We start from the raw sequence: 21,301 nt of genomic DNA, 5'->3' as shown, positions 1-21,301 counted from the left end.
AGATTGACTCGATTTCCCACCATGCAGAAAATTTATGCATCTTTTGGGCACACATTTTCAAAATACTATAATAGATTTTGTGCATTTTTGAAATGTGTATTGGCTGCAAAATTTACTATGCATTTTCAGTGTGTGTGTGTATATATATACGTAAATCATGTGGTTTTGTATGCCTTGTCATCCTGCAAAATGCATTAGAGTTCTTACAAATGTACAGATCTTTGAGATGTGGTTTTGCTTGGTTCAATTAGCAGATACAAAATCTGTATTTCCATACAGAAATTCCAATTTAATACATTTCTATCCCTAATTTATATTCCTTATGTGTTTAAATGTATTTTGCTATCTACTGACAGCTTTTGCAGAGAGGAGGGGTCTGGGTCTGAGAGATTAAAGACTTTAAAGGTTCAGACCAACCTTTAGAGTTGTGCCTGGACACTAACTAGAAGTTAATGTAGTGATTCCCAATTTTGCTATGTCTTGCATGTTGCTTGAGATTCAGAATGAACTATAGTCAGCCCTCTACATTCGGTGGGGTTAAGGAAAAAGGACTGCTGGGAATGTGGGAAAAATCTCATGAATTTTTCAAAATAGGGTTTGTTTGCTTTTTAAAATAATAACAATAAAACTTTATTTATATACCGCTCTATCTCCCCAAGGGGGCCTGAGGGCGGTTTCCAAGCAACATCACCAAAACATACAAAGTAAACAGCATAACATAAAATTAATAAAACAACAAAAGCATAAAATTATCACAATAACACATAGATATTAAAAATAATCCTGCCTGTTCAGAGCAATTAAAACACTGGGCCGAGGCTAGTGCAAACTCAAAATATGAGGGGACCAGGAATTAAGTACAATGCTATAACAAGCTAACAACAATAGCAGGTATGGGTCTGTGGCTGCTCATTTCCAGGGCTTATTACAGGGATGACCGGGGTAATAGGTAGGAAGTATGAGGCCATATTCAACAATGTTTGGAGCTGGGCTAGAACTGGTCCTTCTCAAAGGCTTGTTGAAACCACCAGGTCTTCAAGCTCTTATGAAAGGAGGGGAGGGATGGGGCCTGTCTTATTTCCCTTGGAAGGGTGTTGCAGAGGCGGGCGGGGGCACCACCAAGAAGGCCCCCTCTCTCGTCCCCACGAACTGTACTTGTGACGTTGGTGAGAGCGAAAGGAGGGCCTCCCCGGGAGACCTTAGAGTTCGCGTCGGTTCATAGATGGACATGCAATCACGAAGATAGGTGGGGTCTGAACCGTTTAGGGCTTTATAGCTCATAACCTGCACCTTGAATTTTTTACATTGAAGGAGCACTTCTTTTAGAATCTCTGGATTCTCCAGTGTGACTCTATGGTGAAATTTTGGAGGAAATCGATCATAGCGTCACATTGGAGAACCTCAAAATTCCTAAAGAGAGCATATTAATCAAATCCGTGAACAACCAAGTCCACAGAAACTAAACCTGTAAATGAGGAGGTCCAACTGTATCAACAACTAAGGGCTAGAAAAGTGGTTCTCAGTCTGTGGGTCCCCAGATATTTTGGCCTTCAATTCCCAGGAATCCTAACAGCTGGTAAACTGGCTGGGATTTCTGGGAGTTGTAGGCCAAAACACCTAGGGACCCACAGGCTGAGAATCACTGCTGTATAGTCTCGCTTATCCAACATAAATGGGCCGACAGAACATTGGATAAGCAAAAAAGTTGGATAATAAGGAGGGATTAAGGAAAAGCCTATTAAACACCAAATTACGTTATGATTTTACAAATTAAGCACCAAAACATCATGTTTTACAACAAATCGACAGAAAAGCAGTTCAATAAATGGTAACATTATGTAGTAATTATTGCATTTATGAATTTAGCACCAAAACATTGCAATGTATTGAAATAGCTGTGGATCCGGGTGGGAGACAGACTGCGTTAGATAATACAGAAGGTTGGATGAGTGAAAGTTCGATAAGCGAGATTCTACTGTGTGTATATATACACACACACAAATTATTATTGGTCACCAGAATCAAGAGTGCACATATTGACTGAATGGTGTAGAGGTAATTCGAAATGGGCATAGCAGGGCAAGTGCAAAACTAATCGCAATTAGATTACCTTTTGCTGGCTCCTGCAGTTGAGTTCCTATTTCCTCAAGTGGGATAGCAGTAGTTCCTTCTTTCTTGTTCTCAGCCATCTCCTAATTACACTTGCTCCTCGAGTTAGTAGCTGCAGAAGGTCTTGTCTTTACTTTTAAGTTAAAGAGAAGATTACAGTAAATCATAAGATGAAGAGTTATGCCATAGCTCAATGATATATTAAATATGTGTAGCCTTGGTGCTATTTATCATTATAGTTCTATTCTGCCTTCCAACCAAGGGGAAATTGGTTCACAAAGAGATTTGGAATAAGATTGATTGCTTTTGTGGAGAACCTCATGTAAATATGCTTTTTAATTTATTTTAGATATTAAATAAAAAGGTTACTCATGATTGTTCAAATAAGCCAGGATTCTGCTCCAAGTCACTGTATCCTCAACAGCTCTGTAGACTCAGGCTACAGCTATACAGCAGAATTAATGCAACTTGACGCCACTTTAACTGCCAAGGCTCAATGCTATGGAATCCTGGGTGAGGCACCAGCACTAGAGAAGGCTAAAAATCTTGTAAAACTACAATTCCAAGGATTCCATAACAGCAAGCCTTGGTAGTTAAAGTGGTATCAAATTGCATTCAAGCTACATTGTAGATACATCCTAAGTGCCTTGATGGAGAGCAATAATACGATCTTCCAAGACCTCCGGAATATTTCTGTGAAGTTCTGGAAGACATCTCATCTCACCTCATCCCATCTCACCTCTGTGCATCCACCTACAAGCATTTAGTTGGGCACTTCCCCACATTGTCTATGAGCCACTAAATAGATGCATGCAGTTTGCAGCTATGTAAATATATCTTCAAGTCGCCTATTGACTTATGGCAACCTCATGAATTTCATAGAGTGTTTATTATCAAGCAATCCTCAGAGGTGTCATTATGCCTTCATCTAAAATATAGACAACAACAGCTGATATTCTTTGGCACTCTCGCATCTAAGCACTAACCAGAGTTGACCCTCCTTCCCTTCCAAACAGGATATTTAGATAAAGTTTTAGGGAGAGTTTTGTTATTATGCAAAGGAGAAAGAGAAGAGAGGAAAAATGAGTGTGTCATATGGATGCCTGCCATAACTAAACGGTTCAGGAACTGCCTATCTTCGGGATTGCATTTTCCCCTACGAACCAGCATGTACTTTAAGATCATCTGGGGAGGTTCTGCCCTCGCTTCCACTGCCGTCTCAAGTGTGGTTGGTGGGGATGAGGGACAGGGCCTTCTCGGTGGTGGCCCCTCAGCTTTGGAACTCTCTACCTAAGGAGATCAGATTGGCATGCACTCTATCTGTTTTCCGCAAGGAGTTAAAAACCTGATGTTCCGTTGTGCATTTGATTAAACAGTTTCACCTGAGAATTGGTTCGATCTCGCCATAGTTCCTTGTACTTTAGTTGGCCTCCTACCTGTAATCCTGACACTTTAAATGGCTAAGGACATTACCCTCCCAGCTGGACCTTACTGAATTTGAATTGAATCTTGCACTTTCCCTTGGCTCTATTTTGAAACCATTGCACATACCCTGAGCCCTCCGCACTCAGCACTTAATCTTTCAGCTATGGCACTGTTTTAAAAATGTGGGTTGTGATTGTGAATTTTTTTTCCTGATGTTTGTTGTTGATTTTATTGTGTGCGTTTTAATCTGTATTTTTTGGCTTGTCCCCTTGTAAGGCACACCGAGTCCTTTCAGGGAGATGGTGGTGGGGTATAAAAATAAAGTTGTTGTTTTTGTTGTTGTTGTTGTTGTTCTTATTATTATCTGACTTTGTAATAGTAACAGCATTATTTAACGATTACTGGAAAAAATGAAAAATTACAACAAGAAAATGCAAATGTGGTAAGAAGTAAATGACTTAACGGCCACCAGGATACCAAGTTCTGCCTCTCAATGCCAGTTAGTTCACTTGCTAATAAGACCACATTATGGAACAGAACTAATCAAGGAACTACATTATTCTTAGAAGAAGAAAGTCTTACCTTTTAATAATCTTGGTCAAATCCTGTCGTCCTCTTGTCAAATATGGAGTTATGTATATCTGTGTGCATTTTCTTCATGGCCTGATGTACGTTCTTCTAACTTTTCAGACTTTTGCTTCCCATTTAAGTTTCATGTTTAAGACTCTTGGACAGTTATTTCCTCAGTTTCGGAAAGCAAGTAGCCACACCTGCTGCATCTTACCAAGGGTTTAATCATAGGCTACACAATTTGCTTTCAACATCACCTCTGCACCTGTCCCTCAAAAGGGCAAGCCTTTCCATTTCGACTGTTGACTGAGAGAAACCAGAGAAGGAAGTATAGCCGTAATAACAAACACACAAATGAATTCATTATTCAGATGTCCTAATCTTAGCTGCTCTGAGTACATCAAGTCTACTTTACAAAAAAAAAAAAACCTGGTAGGGGAAATGTAAGTTAGCCTTGCTGTTGGCCAAGCAGGTGTGGAGGACACTATTTTCTGTAGGCGAGAGACAGTGCCCTTGGTAAACAAAGGAATTTGCAGGTTGGAAGATGTGAGAAAAAGGAGGGAAAGACTATTGGTTGCAAAAGTCAATGTTGTGGGTGGACAATAGTGGGTTATTTGGGCTTAGGGATACCAAGAGGAGCAAGAAAAGAGGCCTGGTTGGTTATATCGCTAGGCAATGGCATACAATGGGCGGGGGAGGAAGGAAATGTATATCTTTGTACAAGCCTGTGCAGGACCTCAGATCATCAAGAGAGGCATTTTTTTTATCAGCCCCGTCATCTTCATAACACATGAGAGAAAGCCCCTAGGCTCTGGATAGCTCTTCCTGCCAATGCACAACTCCCATGTTACATCAGCTCCACTGGCTGCCTGTTTGCTATCGGGCACAATTCAAAGTGCTGCTTTGGCCTGTAAAGCCCCAAATGGCCCTGGACCAGTTTACCTGTTCAAACACATCTCCCTTTACGAACCACTGCAAAGACTAAGATCTTCTGGGGAGGCCCTGCTCTTGGTCCCGCCAACATCATAGGCAAGTTTGGCGTGCCCCCCGGTTATGGAACTCCCTTCCTGGCGATATTAGATCAGCTCCCTCCCTCCTGGTTGGCGAAGACCTGGCTGTGGGACCAAGCCTTTGGGGCAGTGCAATGAGGCAATAATAGAATGGTGTCCTGAGATGGTTTCTAAGCAACTGATTTTAAGGTGGATATAAGTGATTTTAATGTTTGTATATATTTATGGTTTTAGATCCCAGCATTGAATGTTTGCCTTATATATGTTGTACTCTGCCCTGAGTCCTCTGCGGGGTGACAAGGGTGAAATAGAAATGTTTTAAATAAAGAAATAATACTAGAATGCCCCCAATTGCAATGCTTCCATTAAGTAGTAAATCCTTTAAAAAATAAAAATAAAAATCTGACAGGCTTTTAAAAATAGAAAGTTTTCAAAGAAGGGGATTTTGTACTGTCTTTATTGTTTTAACAGTACTGTTCATTTACACTGCTTTTAGTTACAGTAGAGTCTTGCTTATCCAACCTTTGCTCATCCAACGTTCTGTATTATCCAACGCAGTCTGCCTCCCGCATGGATCCAAAGCTGTTTCAATACACTGAGATTTTTGGGTGATCAATTTGTAAATACAGTAATTACTACACAACATTACTATGTACTGAACTGCTTTTTCTGTTGATTTCTTGTAAAATCATAACGTAATGTGACGTTTAATAGGCTTTTCCTTTATTCCTCCTTATTATCCAACATTCTTGCTTATCCAATGTTCTGCTGGCTCATTTATGTTGGATAAGCGAGGCTCTGCTGTACAGTACAAACCCATGTATCCACGGGGATATATTCCTGAACTTACCATGGAATTAGGAAACCATGGATAAAAGTTAACCCAACTGAAAAGAATCACATCTATTGGAAATTACAAAAAGAACTGCACTGGAGGACCTAGAACATTCCTAGAGAGATACCCACTCTAGGAATTTGTTAGGTTCTCCAACATGATTGCATGTTAGGTTCTGGTGGAAGCATACTAAAGAATTGGCAGAACATCCTATAAAATTCTATAAGATTAAATATGTTGACACTGTTAGGGGTAACCACATGTATTGGTTCCATAGGTACAGAGGTTATACTGTACTTTTTAATTTATTTTGTTTTTTAAATGGGATTGGGAGATTGTACTGTATTGTACTGAAATTTCTAAGCTGACTTTAGTCTCAGGTCTGATGGAAAGGCAGGGTATAAATAAAGCATCTGCAGCAGTAATACAATGACAAGAAAAGGCAAGGAGAGAGGACGCCTTCAAAGGTCATTTGAGAACCACCTACTGTCCCTCAATGTAACCCATCTAGGTGACGGAACCAAACCTGGGTCCTTCGATATATTTTGGGTAGCTCCAGTCACCCTCAATCCAGCGAGAACACGTTTTTGGCCCGAGGTGACAAGAGTTTTAATCCAGTACATCAGAAAATTGGGACTAACTCTCCTGATTGGCACAACCATCTAGTTTAAATGTTTGCATAAATATGTGGATGTAAAAACCTTCATATTCCACATACACACATCTATATACCATGTCAAATTATACAATTTTCCTATTTTAATTCTGAACTTGGGGGTGGGAGCTCCATTGCAACAAAATCTCACATTGGAAAAAAAGGTGATGTCAGTTTGTTTGGAAGCATCCACAACAGTTATGTCTAAATAAAAATAGATTTGCAATAAACTTAGGGTTGGCAGGTGAAACTGATGAGATAATTTTAACACCTTTTGCTAACATGACAAGCAACACCTGTTTAAATTCCCTCTTTCACATAAGAATTAAAGAGACAGGAGTCTTGTTTCTCCTTTCACCTGGCAACTCTGTATAAAATAGTTTAGAAAATTAAGGTTATATGTTTTGATTATTTATTTTGTGACTTGATATATTTACTCAATAAAGTTCATACGTGGAAGCTCTGATTGATGGAGAACAATTGAGGTTCCTGGAAGACAGAACACAAAATACCCAAAGATCGTATTTACCACAAGGCCATCCTTATGGTAGCTTCACTGTGATCTGTCAACACTCTCCAACAGTGTTTTTAAATGCTAATAACATGGTAAATAACCAGTGAAAATAACCATGACCTCCTCAGCTGAAAACAGGGAAGTAACAACTCAGAACATAACCAGCATATAATCCAGTTATAGAACCTATGATCGTCAAAATGCTGTTGGATCATGGATCCCATCAACCTGTTGGAAATGACAGCTTTCATCAATATGTTATTTTTATCCAAGTCTACTTCATTTTTGTCTCTTGAGTACATGATATAAAACAAGTTGTTTTATGTGAGAGAATATATTTTTGGGCAATGAAAAACACTTCTGAAATACTGCTGTTTTTTATGCATTGGCAAAATCCCTGTTTTCCTAACAGATCAGAGATAACAGGTTATTCAGTCCAACTACTGAAACCATTGCCTTGCATCATTATGTCTGGTTGTATACCACAAGAAAATTTTTTACTCTACAGGGTTTTTGGCTTTTCTCTGAAAGGTCATGCTTTTCTAAAAAGGTATGATCTCCCAAAGGTATTCTCCAAAAGGTTATGAATGCCATTTTCCAAAACAACAATAACCATGACCTTTGATCTGGTTGACTTGGGCTGACAGAAGCTGGAGTCCAGGAGGCTCTTTATTACAGCTTTTTGTGCCAGCACTATTTAACTTATATGCGCCTTCCCAGTGTTTGTGAAAAAAAATTATGTTGTTATACTGTAGTGAACCTGCCTAACTCCATCTTGACAACGTATTCGAATTATCTCAATTGTTTGTTGGGTTCTGTTGTTTTCTTTATATTTGTGAAAATGCTGCATTATCGTGCTCTATGCCTGATAGGATTCTAGTCACTGAGTGGATTTTTTCACGTTCTCCTCTCACAGTGAGGCAACTTTTTGCTTGTTTCATTCTCACACAAATTGTAATATTTTCCGGTTAGTAAGAAAATAAATCTTCATACATTTTGAATTTTTTTAATTCAAAGTGTTTTAGGTGAATTTCCAAATCTTCTTCTTTTCCTTGCAACCCTAGGTGAGAGGGGAAAAATCCCTTGCCTCCACTCTGTGTTTTAAAAGTTGTAGCTGATCCTGGAAATTCACAAGAAATATGAGTAGGACAGGAGGTAGATTATATGGATATTTCTAAAGATCTCAAGGAAAGGCACGACTTCTGTGAAATCCCAAGCCCTGTTCTGGAGGGACTCTTGTGACACAAAACCCATTCATGTGCCTCTCCAGTAACAATCTGATTCCTTTCCATGACACTTGACATCTGGAGCCTGAGATGGTTGCTTCCTTCCCCTCAATGACAGGACCGGTTTTACATATAAGACTTTCAAATGAAAAAAAAAAACAAAACCTAAAGTTCATATAAGGAGACTTTTGCCAATAACTGCTTCAGAGCTCCCTGGGAAAATGCCATTTGCTTGAACCCAAGGGACTGAGGCTGTGCTGATGGACTGTCAGTTTTTATTCCTTTGGCCCTTACTTAACATACTGTTCATTTCTGTTCGCTTCTGTTGTGAGAGAATCAGCTGTCTACAAAGACGTTGCCCAGGGGATGCCTGGATGTGTTGCAATCCTGCGGTGAGGTTTCTCTCATGTCCCAGTGGAAAAATTACTCTGTTTAGCCGATATTGTACATCTGCCCTTGCACTTTGCTACTCTGCTGTTGAATATGTATGCCCAGTGTGGAACACATCTCATCATGCTAAAACAGTGGATGTGGCTCTTAATGATACATGTCGCATTATTATAGGGTGCCTGCTCCCTATACTACTGGAGAAATTTCACTGTTTAGATGCTATTGCACCACCTGACATCCGCCAGGAAGTAGCAACCAATAGTGAAAGGACCAAGGCAGTGACATCTCCAGCCCATCCCGTTTGGATATCAGCCAGCACACCAATGACTTAAATAAAGAAATAGTTTTCTAATATCTACAGAGACACTCGATGGAACACCTCAGCAAGCAAGAGTCCAAAAGTGGCAGGCTAAAACCCAGAACCTCAATCAATGGCTGACACCAAATGAGAGACTCCCTCCTGGGCACACAAAAAGCTGGGCGACTTGGAACACGCTGAACAGATTGCACTCTGGCACCACGAGATGAAATGGGGCCACAAAGTGGAGTCCATGACATATGAGTGTGGAGAAGAGCAAACCACGGACCACCTACTAAAATGTAGTCTGCGTCCTGCCACATGTACAATGGAGGACCTCCTTATAGCAACACCAGAGGCACTCCAATTGGCTAGCTACTGGTTGAAGGACATTTAATATAATTGTCAAGTTTTAAAACTTTGTGTTTTTTAAAATACAACTGTACTCTTGGTTCGCTCCTGATGTGATAAATAAATAAATATAATAAACAGTAGTTGCCAAGCAGGGATACAGAAATGCCCCTTAACGTTAACCACCAAATAAGAGATTTTATTGAGGCAGGGATAGAAGGCAAATAAATATTTGATTCTACTCTAGAATTGGCAGATCTATCTTGTTGACATCTACAGTCAATAATCAAGGTTCCAGTTTATTTAAGATGGAGCTGGGTGAGAAAATCTCCAACCAGTTAATGTTAAGCCATGGAAAGTAAGAGATTCTTATAATAAAGCATATTTATATATTACATGCTTTCCAATTATTTCTGAAACCTGTTTGTGTTCTTTTCTGGGGCCAAGATAAAGAAATGTAATCTTGCAAGGGAATTAATTTGATTTTGACATCTGATCTGCCATGGTGGTTTTAAGCTTCATTAGCGTCTGGAGATGTTTTCTCTGGAAAATTTCCAAAGGCTGAGATGGTAAGAGAGGAGCGAGAGAGAGACATGTTGGTTTTAAGCAATCATTTCTTTTATCAGCCAAATGAACAAGCAATTGATTTGAAGAACATGCTCACAAAACAACGTGTTTTATCTAGCAAGAATTAACATTGTATTTGGACAATATAATTTAGTAGCAGAAAAGCCATGCCCACTATTCTTTTGGGTTTTGTGGGCATTTACACCCACAAAGTTCAACCAGGACTGGGCAACTGGTTTTTTAAGACTGTAATTACAAGATTCTCCAGCCCAAGAAATTTGGGGTCGTATAGCGGGAAAATGGTACTCTTCTAAGCCCTGATTTCCCCAATGAAATGGGAAATTATTGTTTCCATCCGATGTTTGATGTTTTGTCTTATGTCTGTTATAACAGGCTGTATTTTTTATTTAATTATAATTCATGTTTATATGTTGGGTTGTTTAAATTTTGTTATTATGGATGTATTGTTGTTGTACTTGGGTGATGAATGTTTGCCTTTTATGTTTGGAATCCGCCCTGAGTCCCTTCAGGGAGATAGAGCGGAATATAAATAAAGTTATTATTATTATTTGAAACAACACAGGATGAGTCACAGCAGACACTCCGCTGGCTGTTGTATTGGATCACACATCGGACACTTCGTAAGTGTCTAAGACTGTGTGATGTATCTGCGAATAATGCGTGCAGATCCCAGTAAGGTGGCCTTTTGTAGCTGGCAGATGGTAATCTTGTCAGCACTGATTGTGTTTAAGTGCAGGTCAAGGTCTTTAGGCACTGCACCCAGTGTGCCAATCACCACTGGGACCACCTTTACTGGTTTGTGCCAGAGTCTTTGCAGTTCGATCTTTAAATCCTCTTATCGTGTTACCTTTTCCAGTTGTTTCTTTTCAATCCTGCTGTCACCTGGGATTGCAACATCAACAATCCATATTTTGTTTTTTAACACGATCGTGAGATCAGGAGTATTGTGCTCCAAAACTCTGTCTGAATCCGGAAGTCCCAGAGTAGCTTGACTTGTTTATTTTCTGTAACTTTTTCCGGCTTGTGATCCCACCAGTTCTTTGTTGGTCAGATGGTATTTGTGGCACAAGTTATAATTAATCATCTGAGCAACGGTGTTATGCCTCTGCTTATTATTATTATTATTATTATTATTATTATTATTATTATTATATCTCTTTCTATATGAATTATTTGTGAGTTGCTAGGTGAAATATCATGTTAAGAAGACTTTGGATAGAAAATGCACCTGCATTCCTAGCTAAGCAGAAGTTTGGATGAGCAGTTGCAATAGCAGAAAAATAATTCAGGTGTCTTCTGGGTTATGTATTACTCTCTTTTGGCCTTTCTGCACCAGGACATATACCAGGAATTGAAGTTCCGTTTTACTCAGATGAATTTATTCTCAAGTTAATCTCTTATGTTCAGTGCAATTAAAGGATAGGGTGGTGAGAGACAGGAGGGCCTCAGAAAAGAGCCCAAAGGGCCACATCCACCCCCACTATCACAGGGGTTTCTGGGAAAGGTTTGTTTGGAGTGGGTTTGTCCTCACCATTCCCTGAAGCAGAGAAAGTGTGACTTGTCTATGGTCATCTGGTGGATTTCTATGTCCAAGCAAAGATCTGAACTCTGCTCTCCAGGGTTGTAGTCCAACACCTCAAACCAATACACCATGCTGGCTCACATTGTGACATCAAATAATAGACGCAAACTAAAATTTGTGGTTCAGATCTTTGTTTAGAGCCAGATTGCTGATACGTGGTTTTGTTTACAACAGATGACATAGGAAAGGATCACGTTTAACTATCTACGAAGGCTACTGGACTGAGTAGTGAAGCTGTTTCGCCAACCAGTTAGGCAAAGGAGATTTTCCTTTGCAACTAATTGTGCAATATATTAAGGCCATGCAGAAGCAGTGTCTTTATTCATCATGGATTTTAATTCTCTGGAAGAAGAAAAAAAGAATGGAAGCAAGACAAGGAGATTAGATTTCCATGCTCTGAATAGACTTCATTCTTCTGTTCCTTCAATGATGGTCCTAAAGCAGAATGGCGTGAATGCATAACCCGCTCCGGCATAGAATTTGTTCTGAAACTCCACCCTAAGCAGGAAGGAACAGACACAAAGCAAAACGTTAAACTAGTCTTGTGTTCCATAAAGGATTCATTTAGCTTATTATCTCTAGCGTACTTTTCTATGTAATGATAAAAGAAAGCTTCAAAAGAAAAAAAGAAACTGGGAAAGAAATAGAATGAGATATAGAACATGAAAAAGCCTAGCAAATACATTTTTGCAAGCAATTTCTCCTTACACAGTGCATTATCTCATGCTATCTTCTCCAATGTATGCATTTTTCTTTCCATGTCCCCCTCCCCACAATTTGTATTTGCATTCTTCGATCAAAGAGGGAAAATCTAGAGACACGAAGAGTTATTTTGGAAGTGCGAATTAGATGGGTTTGCATTAGAATGCAAATGGAAGAAAAATGTACTCGCCAGCCCTATTTCTTCTTACCAGTGAAGCCTCAATGCGTGTAAGAAGGCAGACAAGCCTTCCATGATAAGCAGAATCGCTACTGTCAGGCCAGCAAAGACAGCAAAGATGATAAAAACCACAATGAGTCCTGCCCAGTTTTTGAACCCAAACCCAATCTTAAACACCATGGTCCAGAGGACTTCGGAGAGCTCTGGAAAGGAAAAGAGAGAGAGAAAGAGAGCACAAATAGAAATATGGCAAGTGACAATCAGTCTTGGGAAACAAAAAATTTAAAATACACTGATACAAATTTCTCTGTCAAGTTGGAAACACTCTGTTTCAACAAACAATGGATAAAACCCTCCAGTAAAGCCTAGAAACCATTTTTCAGGAAGCAGCAAATTATTATTTTTGTTTTTATCATTACACTTTTAAAGCCTTTGACAACACTCAAATCAGTTGCAATAATTTTTTGGGGGATTGTAGCTGTTTTTAAGGTATATTTGAGGTGCTGAATAACAACAACAACAACAACAATATCATAGAGGGCCACAGTAGCACAGCGGTTACACCACTAGATGCAGGAAATCTGACTGGAGGGTTAGCCGTTCAAAGCCATGAGTTGGGGTGAGCTCCCAACTGTCAGCCCTAGCTTCTGCCAACCTAGCAGTTTGAAAGCATGTAATGTGTAATGAATCCCTTACCTTAGCTAGCTGCCTGACAGCCTAAGGGAATGGACCTGGTGAAGCCACGGCATCCATTTTAGAAAAGGGAGACAGGGAGAAGCCATTTTAGTTAGGTTTGCCTTGAAGGGGTGTGTTCAGGTCTTGGAGGGAAAATCAGAAAGCTAGGATTGGCTAGAAAGATGGGGGCGGAGCCTAAGTGGTCTAGAGAAAAAAGTGTCTTTTAAACTGAGGCTTGAAGTCCCAGTTTAGGGAGTTGAAGTTTGGATGTTAAAGAGAGAAGAAGGGTTAGTGTTAGTGAGAGAGAGTTTGGGTTTAGAAAAGAAGATTGGGTTAGTCTTTTGTGAAGTATTCAGAGAAGCTATTGAGCAGATAGCTAGAATACTGTGTTGTGGAGCAGTACCCCGTTATTGGTCTATTCAATTCCTAAGGAAGTCTAGTTCGGGGTATTTTTGGCTAGATTCCTAAGGGGTATTTTTGGGAGTTACTTTCAGAGATTCATTTCCTGAAGTAATTTTCTGTGGTGGAACTTTGAAGACTTGTAACCCAGAAGTTTTTAAGATTTTGACTAACTCAACCACAACTTTTAATTCCAGTATTTGACTGAAACCATTAAGCATTTGTATCTGAATATTTCAAGCTTGTTTAATAAATGTTCTAGTTCTTTTATTCAACTTATACCAGCCTCAGTGTGAATACCTTTGTGGTCAAAGTATTACTAAAGCCAGCTTCACAGCAGCCCCTGAGAAACTATAGTGGCACAGTGTGTGTTATAAAACAAACTCTCAATATTACCTCAGCCTGATTACTATTGAAATGGTGGCAGCGGAATTCATTTGAAGAATCATTTTAAGTCTCTCAGATCCAGTGGTTCCCAGTTCCTAAATTTTAAATATACAGTTGGTTCAGGAACCATACTCCCTCTTCCTTTTGACGGCTTTTTAATTTTGGCTGAGCAGCGAGCGTTGGGATTATTTAATATACATTTTCCCTGTCAATAATTTTAAATTTAAAATCTTACTCTACTTCCTCGCTGCTTTGTTATATAATGCGAGTACCACCTCAGCAGGATGGTAAAAAGGCACCCCATGCAGACATGCAGGCAACTCAATTGGAGATGTCAATGGTCAACAGGCTCCTTGGCATGGAAAAATGGAACAAGAGCACCTTCTCATGGTTGGAGTTGAGCATTGCCTCCAGATGCCGGAAATAGAAGGGCAAGGCCTTTAACTGTCTGTGTATTGTATCCCATTTGTTCACTGTGTAAAAAGGCACTGAATGTTTGCCTTATACGTGTATACTGTAATTCCTCTGGGGACATAAAGTGGAATAGAAATAAAGTGTATTATTATAAATAAAGTGTATTATAGAACATATAGTTCTTTTACAAATTTGATATTTATATTCATTCCAGCCTCCATTACAGGCTTTGAGTAGCTCTCCTGACGTGCCAGGAGAGCAAGGTGGGGAAATTTTCCTCCCTCCTCCCCCCACCCTTGCTCTCCTGGCGCATCATTTCTATGTGCTGGGAGAGCTGGTAGAAGCCTGTAATGGAGGCCAGGTAAGTTTTCATTACCTTTCAAAGGGGTTTGGGGCTTCTGGAGAGGGGGTGGGTATTCTCACAGTTTACCGGGCTTTTTTAACATGGTAAAACTGCGGGAAACAGTTTTCCTGGTTTGTAGCTAATTAATTCGGGACTGCCCAGAATGTTGTCTGGACAGATCCTCCTTTATTGTCATAGATACCGCAGTAAAGGTACTGTCTGGACAGGCCCAAAGGAGCTTGGATCAAGTCCTACATTCAACTACTATTCCCAGCTACAGCAAATATATTGAACCAATTGCTGAATTTAACCCCACAGTGACACTGATATATGTGTACTCTAGTTGAGATTTAGAAATTTTATTTTAGTCAATAGTCTAAATTATTTAATGGCTGAAATTTGCCATGTATTTATTTGCTCCCTCACTTCCTGGAGCCGATGCAATGTTCCTTTGTCACAGTGTCTGCAGAAAAGAAAAGATAATATCCACCTTTCTTTCAGCCTTCTCTCTCTTTGTTTCCCTTCTCCACCAATGCAGCAGTGCCATTAAAATAGGGTTAGAGCTAGGGTTTTGTTCTCCTGCTTAAGATTGATTTCAAGTTACAGTGAGCGTGACAGCATCAAAACAGTGCAATCAATCACATAGGGCTATACAACGCTACTTAGGACATATGCTGAACACGAAGCCAATGCGTCTAGCATCACTCACATGGGTGAGTTCAGCCAATTGGACCAATTCCCCTCGTTCTGCGCAGGCAACTATTTTAATCTCCATTTGGTAGTTTCCACTAACTGCAAAACAGGATGGTTTCCTAACCTTTCAATGTAGGCCAAAATATTTGTAGAAGTTGCTCTCCTGCTTTTGCTTTAGTTTAAAGGTGCCTAACTAAAGATGCAGAACAAATGCAGGTTGATACCACTTGAACTGCCATGGATTTGTAGTTTTACAAGGTCTTTAGCCCTCTCTGCCAAAGAGTGCTGCTGCCTCACCAAACTACAAATGTCATGATTCCACAGCATTGAGTTATGCCAATCAAAGTGGTGTCAAACTGTATTCATTCTGCAGTAGAGATGCATCCTAAGTCCATATTTCTCCCAGAGTGAAAGTTCCCCATAGATGCAGGCGAAACGTCAGGAGAGAATGCCTCTAGAAAATGACCATATAGACCGAAAAAACCTACAACAATACATTTCCCAACTTCATTGCAGCCTATTCAACTCTTCCATGTTGATGTGTCGTATTAAGATAATCCATGCCGCAACCCAGTTCTTGCTCATAGGGATTTTGTGTGTGTCAGGAGCGACTTAGAATCATAGAATCATAGAATCAAAGAGTTGGAAGAGACCTCATGGGCCATCCAGTCCAACCCCCTGCCAAGAAGCAGGAATATTGCATTCAAATCACCCCCGACAAATGGCCATCCAACCTCTGCTTAAAAGCTTCCAAAGAAGGAGCCTCCACCACACTCCAGGGCAGAGAGTTCCACTGCTGAACGGCTCTCACAGTCAGGAAGTTCTTCCTAATGTTCAGATGGAATCTCCTCTCTTGTAGTTTGAAGCCATTGTTCCGCATCCTAGTCTCCAAGGAAGCAGAAAACAAGCTTGCTCCCTCCTCCCTGTGGCTTCCTCTCACATATTTATACATGGCTATCATATCTCCTCTCAGCCTTCTCTTCTTCAGGCTAAACATGCCCAGTTCCCTAAGCCGCTCCTCATAGGGCTTGTTCTCCAGACCCTTGATCATTTTAGTCGCCCTCCTCTGGACACATTCCAGCTTGTCAATATCTCTCTTGAATTGTGGTGCCCAGAATTGGACACAATATTCCAGATGTGGTCTAACCAAAGCAAAATAGAGGGGTAGAATAGAAGCAGAATAGAGGGCTTGAGAAACTGAAAGTTGCCTCTGGTGTGAGAGAATTGGCAGTCTGCAAGGATGTTGCCCAGGGGATGCCCAGATGTTTTAATGTTTTACTATTCTTGTGGGAGGATTCTCTCATGTCCCTACATGGGGAGCTGGAGCTGACAGAGGGAGCTCATCCACACTCTCCTTGGATTCGAACCTCTGAACTGTCGGTCTTCAGTCCTGCCGGCACAAGGGTTTAACCCATTGTGCCACGGGGCACCGCATAGGGATGAACACAGCAAAAAAGAAAACTCACGTGCATGAGCCAAACTGAGAGCCCAGAGCCGTAGGTAGGAAGCCGTGTTGGAAATGCAACCCAAGCAGTATTCAATGGTGTGGATACACTGGTGCACAAAGATATCTCCAAAGTTGAACTAAAATGAGATTTTAAAGAAAGACACGAGATATATGACGGTTAGAAACCAAACAACTATATAATCCTATTTGTAAACCTGAAAAAGATTTGAATATATTTTTCTCAAATGACAAGACCATATTCTCTCCTTGCTTATGACTGCTCTCGTTCTCATGTAATATAAGTGCTATGGATGCCAACAGAATAAACCATTTTATCTCTTCTGTTACATTAAAAAAGCAAATCTCCTCTGCATAAACACTGCCAATAAATAAATAAATAAATCTCAAGACAGGTTCTCTTTAGAGTCATCATAATTTGAAAACAACTTGAGGATGCACAACAACAAATATATTTGCTGCCTTCTTTTTCATGATGAAGACTGTTTTTATTTTTTATTGTATTACGTATTTATATAATAATGATCTTAAAAAAACCGTAAAGGCGCCAAATCCCATCTGATCTTGGAAACTAAGGTCCCTTCTACACTGCCATATAAAATCCTGATTATCTGCTTTGAACTGGATTATATAACAGTGTAGGCTCCTATAATCAGTTCAAAGCAGATAATGTGGATTATCTGCTTTGATAATCTGGAATATATGGCAGTGTAGAAGGGGGTCTAGGTGGGATCAGCCCTGGTTAGGACTTGGATGTGAAATCCACCAATACCAAGTGCTTATGGCTATATTTCAGAAGAAGGAACTGGCAAAACTATCTCTGATTATCTGTTTCTTGCCTAAGTAAACATGATTATAATCACATTTATACTCTGCTCTAACATCAGCAATGAGGAAGAGTGATATTTAAAATGATTTTATAAACAAACAGACAGACAATAAACCTTTGAAACCAGTTGGACCTATAAAGCTGTGTAAAGCTGATTAGAGGACAATTCTCAATATAGTTTTTGAAGTTGAATGTCCCTGCAAGCCAGCTTTTCCACTCTAGTTTAAGACACTTTTCTCCCTACATCAGTAACTTCCGTAAAGTTCACTTGTTTAACAGTTCAAGAAGATTGGAAATCTACCAGGATATCTTTGTGCAAACATTGCAATGAAATTTATCTCATAATCAGTTTGTAAATGTCATTTATACATACTTTAAAGACAATCTGAAAACTGATCCTTTATTTTCAATGTATACAGGCCTGTGAACATGCTTGAAATATCTCGTATATAAATAAAAATGTAATGTTCGTTTGTGGGATTAACAGAACTCAAAAACCACTGGACGAACTGACACCAAATTTGGACACAAGACACCTAACAACCCAATGTATGTCCTTCACTCAAAAAATAGATTTTGTCATTTTGGAGTTGTAGTTGCTGGGATTTATAGTTCACCTACAATCAAAGAGCATTCTGAACCCCACCAACGTTGGAATTGAACCAAACTTGGCACACAGTTCTCCCATGACCAACAGAAAATACTGGAAGAGTTTGGTGGGCAGTGTCCTTTGGTTTTGGAGTTGCAGTTCACCTACATCCAGAGATCACTGTGGACTCAAGCAATGATGGATCTAGACCAAACTCTACACGAATACTCAATATGTCCAAATGTGAACACTGGTGGAGTTTGGGGAAAATAGAATCTTGACATTTGGAAGTTGTAGTTGCTGGGATTTATAGTTCAACTACAATCACAGAGCATTCTGAACCCCACCAATGATAGAATTGGGCCAAACCTCCCACACAGATCCCCCATGTGGGCAACAGCAACGCGTGGCAGGGGACGGCTAGTTAAAGGTAAAGGTTTTCCTCTGACATTAATTCCAGCCATGTCCAACTCTGGAGTGTGCTGCTCATCTCCATTTCTAAGCTGAAGAGCCCGTGTTGTCCGTAGACACCTCCAAGACATGACTGCATGGAACACCATTACCTTCCCGCCGGAGTGGTATCTATTGATCTACTCACATTTGCATGTTTTTGAACTGCTAGTAATAATAATAAAAACATTTCGAACACAGTCACAAAATGGCAATTGTGCTATGGAGGTGGAGCCAATCACAAAATTAGGAGAGCACCCTGCTTACCTTTCTTTTCTGTATATTTCTCAGGGGAAGAGGAAGAGGAGGAGGAGGAGGAGAAGGAGGAAGAGAGAGAGAGAGAGAGAGAGACCAACTGACCAACCAACCATTATCCTCATCTTGCCTTTACCCACAAAGGAATGAAGAAAGTGCGCTACTCACTTGAATGCAAGGTACAAAATTGGCTTTAATAGTGTGCCTGCATGCACATCTTCAAGTCATCTTTCAATGTATGGTGACCTCATACATTTCATAGGGTTTTCTTAGGCAACAAATAGTCACAGATGATTTTACCAGTTCCTTCCTCTGAAATATGGTCTGTAGCACCTAGTAATACATTGGTGGTTCTCCTATCCAAGTCTGACCCCACGTAGCTTCCAAGATCAGATAGGATGTGGTGCTTTCAGGGTGTTTAAGATCACAATTATATAAAAGAAGTAAAATAAAAATAGACATAATTATGAAAATAATGCTCAATTCACTTGAACTACAGGATAAAGGCAAATGGTGCAAGGTAGCACAAGCACTTTGTCATAGGTCTACAGGCATCACTTTGGGATTGCTGGATCTATAGTAGGCAACAAAATTACAAAGCTCTTTAAAAAAAAAGGATCTCATGACATCCAACTGCCAATGTTCTATCAAACTGCAAAACAGGTAAAAGACCTGAGGCTATTGCAGGATTTGCCAGGGCAAGTAGGAAAATATCATCCATGCCAGATATTGGGGATGCATGCAAACTCCTTTTTGACACATCCTCAACCATCACTAAGCTAAGATGTGAGGATTCCAGGAATATTACCATGTTAGTTTGCACATGGAATTCAGGTTGTATTTATTGCCACATGCGCTAAATTACGCTAGGGAAGCAATCAGCTTTCGCACCACAGTTTTCTTTAGGTGCCCTCATTCCACCAGCTTACCTCTTCCTCATGATCCCCATGCCCTCCGTGGCCACCAGCCTCATGGTCATGGTGGTTTGCCTTCTTGGGGTCCTTAGATTCCATGATATCCACCTCGATATCACCTGTGGGACTCCCAGACAGTTCAGATGACATCAGCTTAATAATAACAATAAGAAGAAGAACAATAATGAATTTATTGCCTGCCTCTCCCTGCAGCTTGAGTCAGGATACAACATCATTAAAACAAGAGATAAAACACTATTAAAAGACATACAACAAGCTACACAGTTAAAATACAAGTTAAAATCCACTGATAAAATGTATATTAAAATGTAATTGACTGGGTAGGCCTGCTGGAAGAGATGGGTCTTCAGTTGTGTTTTAAATTCCGACAGCTGATCTAGCTGTCAAATCTCTTCCAACAGTCTGATGAACAGGTCCTCTTGATGGTGGTCACTAGTTGGGTTCTGGATGGATGAAGTAGACACCCCCCCCCTCCCCAGATGATCTAAGTGTGTAGAGCGGATTGTACGGGAGAAGGTGATCCTGTAGGTAACCTGGACCTAAACTATATAGGGCTTTTAAGGTCAAAACCAACACTTTGTACTTTGCCTGGAAAATAATTGGCAACAGGTGGAGTGACTTTAGTGTAAGGGTGATATGCTCACTACTAAATGTTCCTGTGATGAACCTGGCTGCTGCATTTTGAATGAATTGTAGTTTCTGAACTTGGTACAGAGGTAGCCCAATGTAAAGCACATTGCAGAAGTTTAACCTTGAGCTTACCAGTGCATGCACTACTATTTTTAGATCCTTAGTTTCTAGGAAGGGGTGCAGCTGGCATATCAGCTGAAGCTGACAGTGAGTATTCCTGACTGTCCACTTGGGCTGACATTTGGAGAGACGGATCCAGGAGTACTCCCAAGCTGCGGACACAGTCTTTCGAGGGAGTGTAACCCCATCCAGGACTCATTGACACACCTCCATTCCCAGATTAGAACCCTTGATGGCAAGAACCTCTGTTTTGTCCGGATTCGGTTTCAATTTGTTTTTCCTCATCCAGCCCATTACTTCCTACAGGTATTCATTCACAGGAGATACACTATCCTTAGCTGAGGCTGTTTTGGGTTTCATCAGCATACTGATAACAGCCTGCCCCGTGCCTACGGATTATCCCTCCAAGTGGCTTCATGTAAATATTAAAGAGCATTGGGGATAGAATGGCATCTTGTGGGATGCCATATGACAACTTCTTGTTTGAGGAGCAACTATCCCCAAGCACCACCATCTGGAACCTGCCTGAAAGGTACGACCAGAACCATTGCAGCACAGTGCTTCTGATTCCCAGCCCCTCCAGGTGTTCCAGAAGGATATCAGGGCTGATGGTATCAAAAGCCACTGAAAGGTCTGGAAGCATCAACAGGGACACACACCCTTTGTTAGTGTTAGGATGGAGAT

General features: G+C 40.3%; 1 protein-coding gene across 2 annotated transcripts in view; it reads right to left on the bottom strand.

The window, feature by feature from the left end:
- Positions 1 to 11,960: 11,960 nt before the first annotated feature.
- Positions 11,961 to 21,301, bottom strand: part of ATP6V0A4 (ATPase H+ transporting V0 subunit a4) — a 51,249-nt gene continuing 41,908 nt past the window's right edge. Inside the window, exons 17-20 of one of the 2 annotated variants that reach the window (XM_060779705.2) lie at positions 19,862 to 19,999; positions 16,811 to 16,928; positions 12,465 to 12,636; positions 11,961 to 12,051 (exon numbers count right to left, since the gene is read on the bottom strand). In XM_060779705.2, coding sequence (XP_060635688.2) covers positions 11,961 to 12,051; positions 12,465 to 12,636; positions 16,811 to 16,928; positions 19,862 to 19,999 — 519 coding nt within the window. The remainder of the gene's footprint in view (positions 12,052 to 12,464; positions 12,637 to 16,810; positions 16,929 to 19,861; positions 20,000 to 21,301) is intronic. The other variant, XM_060779706.2, reaches the window with a different exon arrangement.

The sequence above is a fragment of the Anolis sagrei genome, chromosome 5, assembly GCF_037176765.1.
Source record: "Anolis sagrei isolate rAnoSag1 chromosome 5, rAnoSag1.mat, whole genome shotgun sequence".
Classification (NCBI taxonomy): domain Eukaryota; kingdom Metazoa; phylum Chordata; class Lepidosauria; order Squamata; family Dactyloidae; genus Anolis; species Anolis sagrei.
Note: the sequence above shows the minus strand (reverse complement) of the source record. Positions and strands in the feature narration are given on the sequence as shown.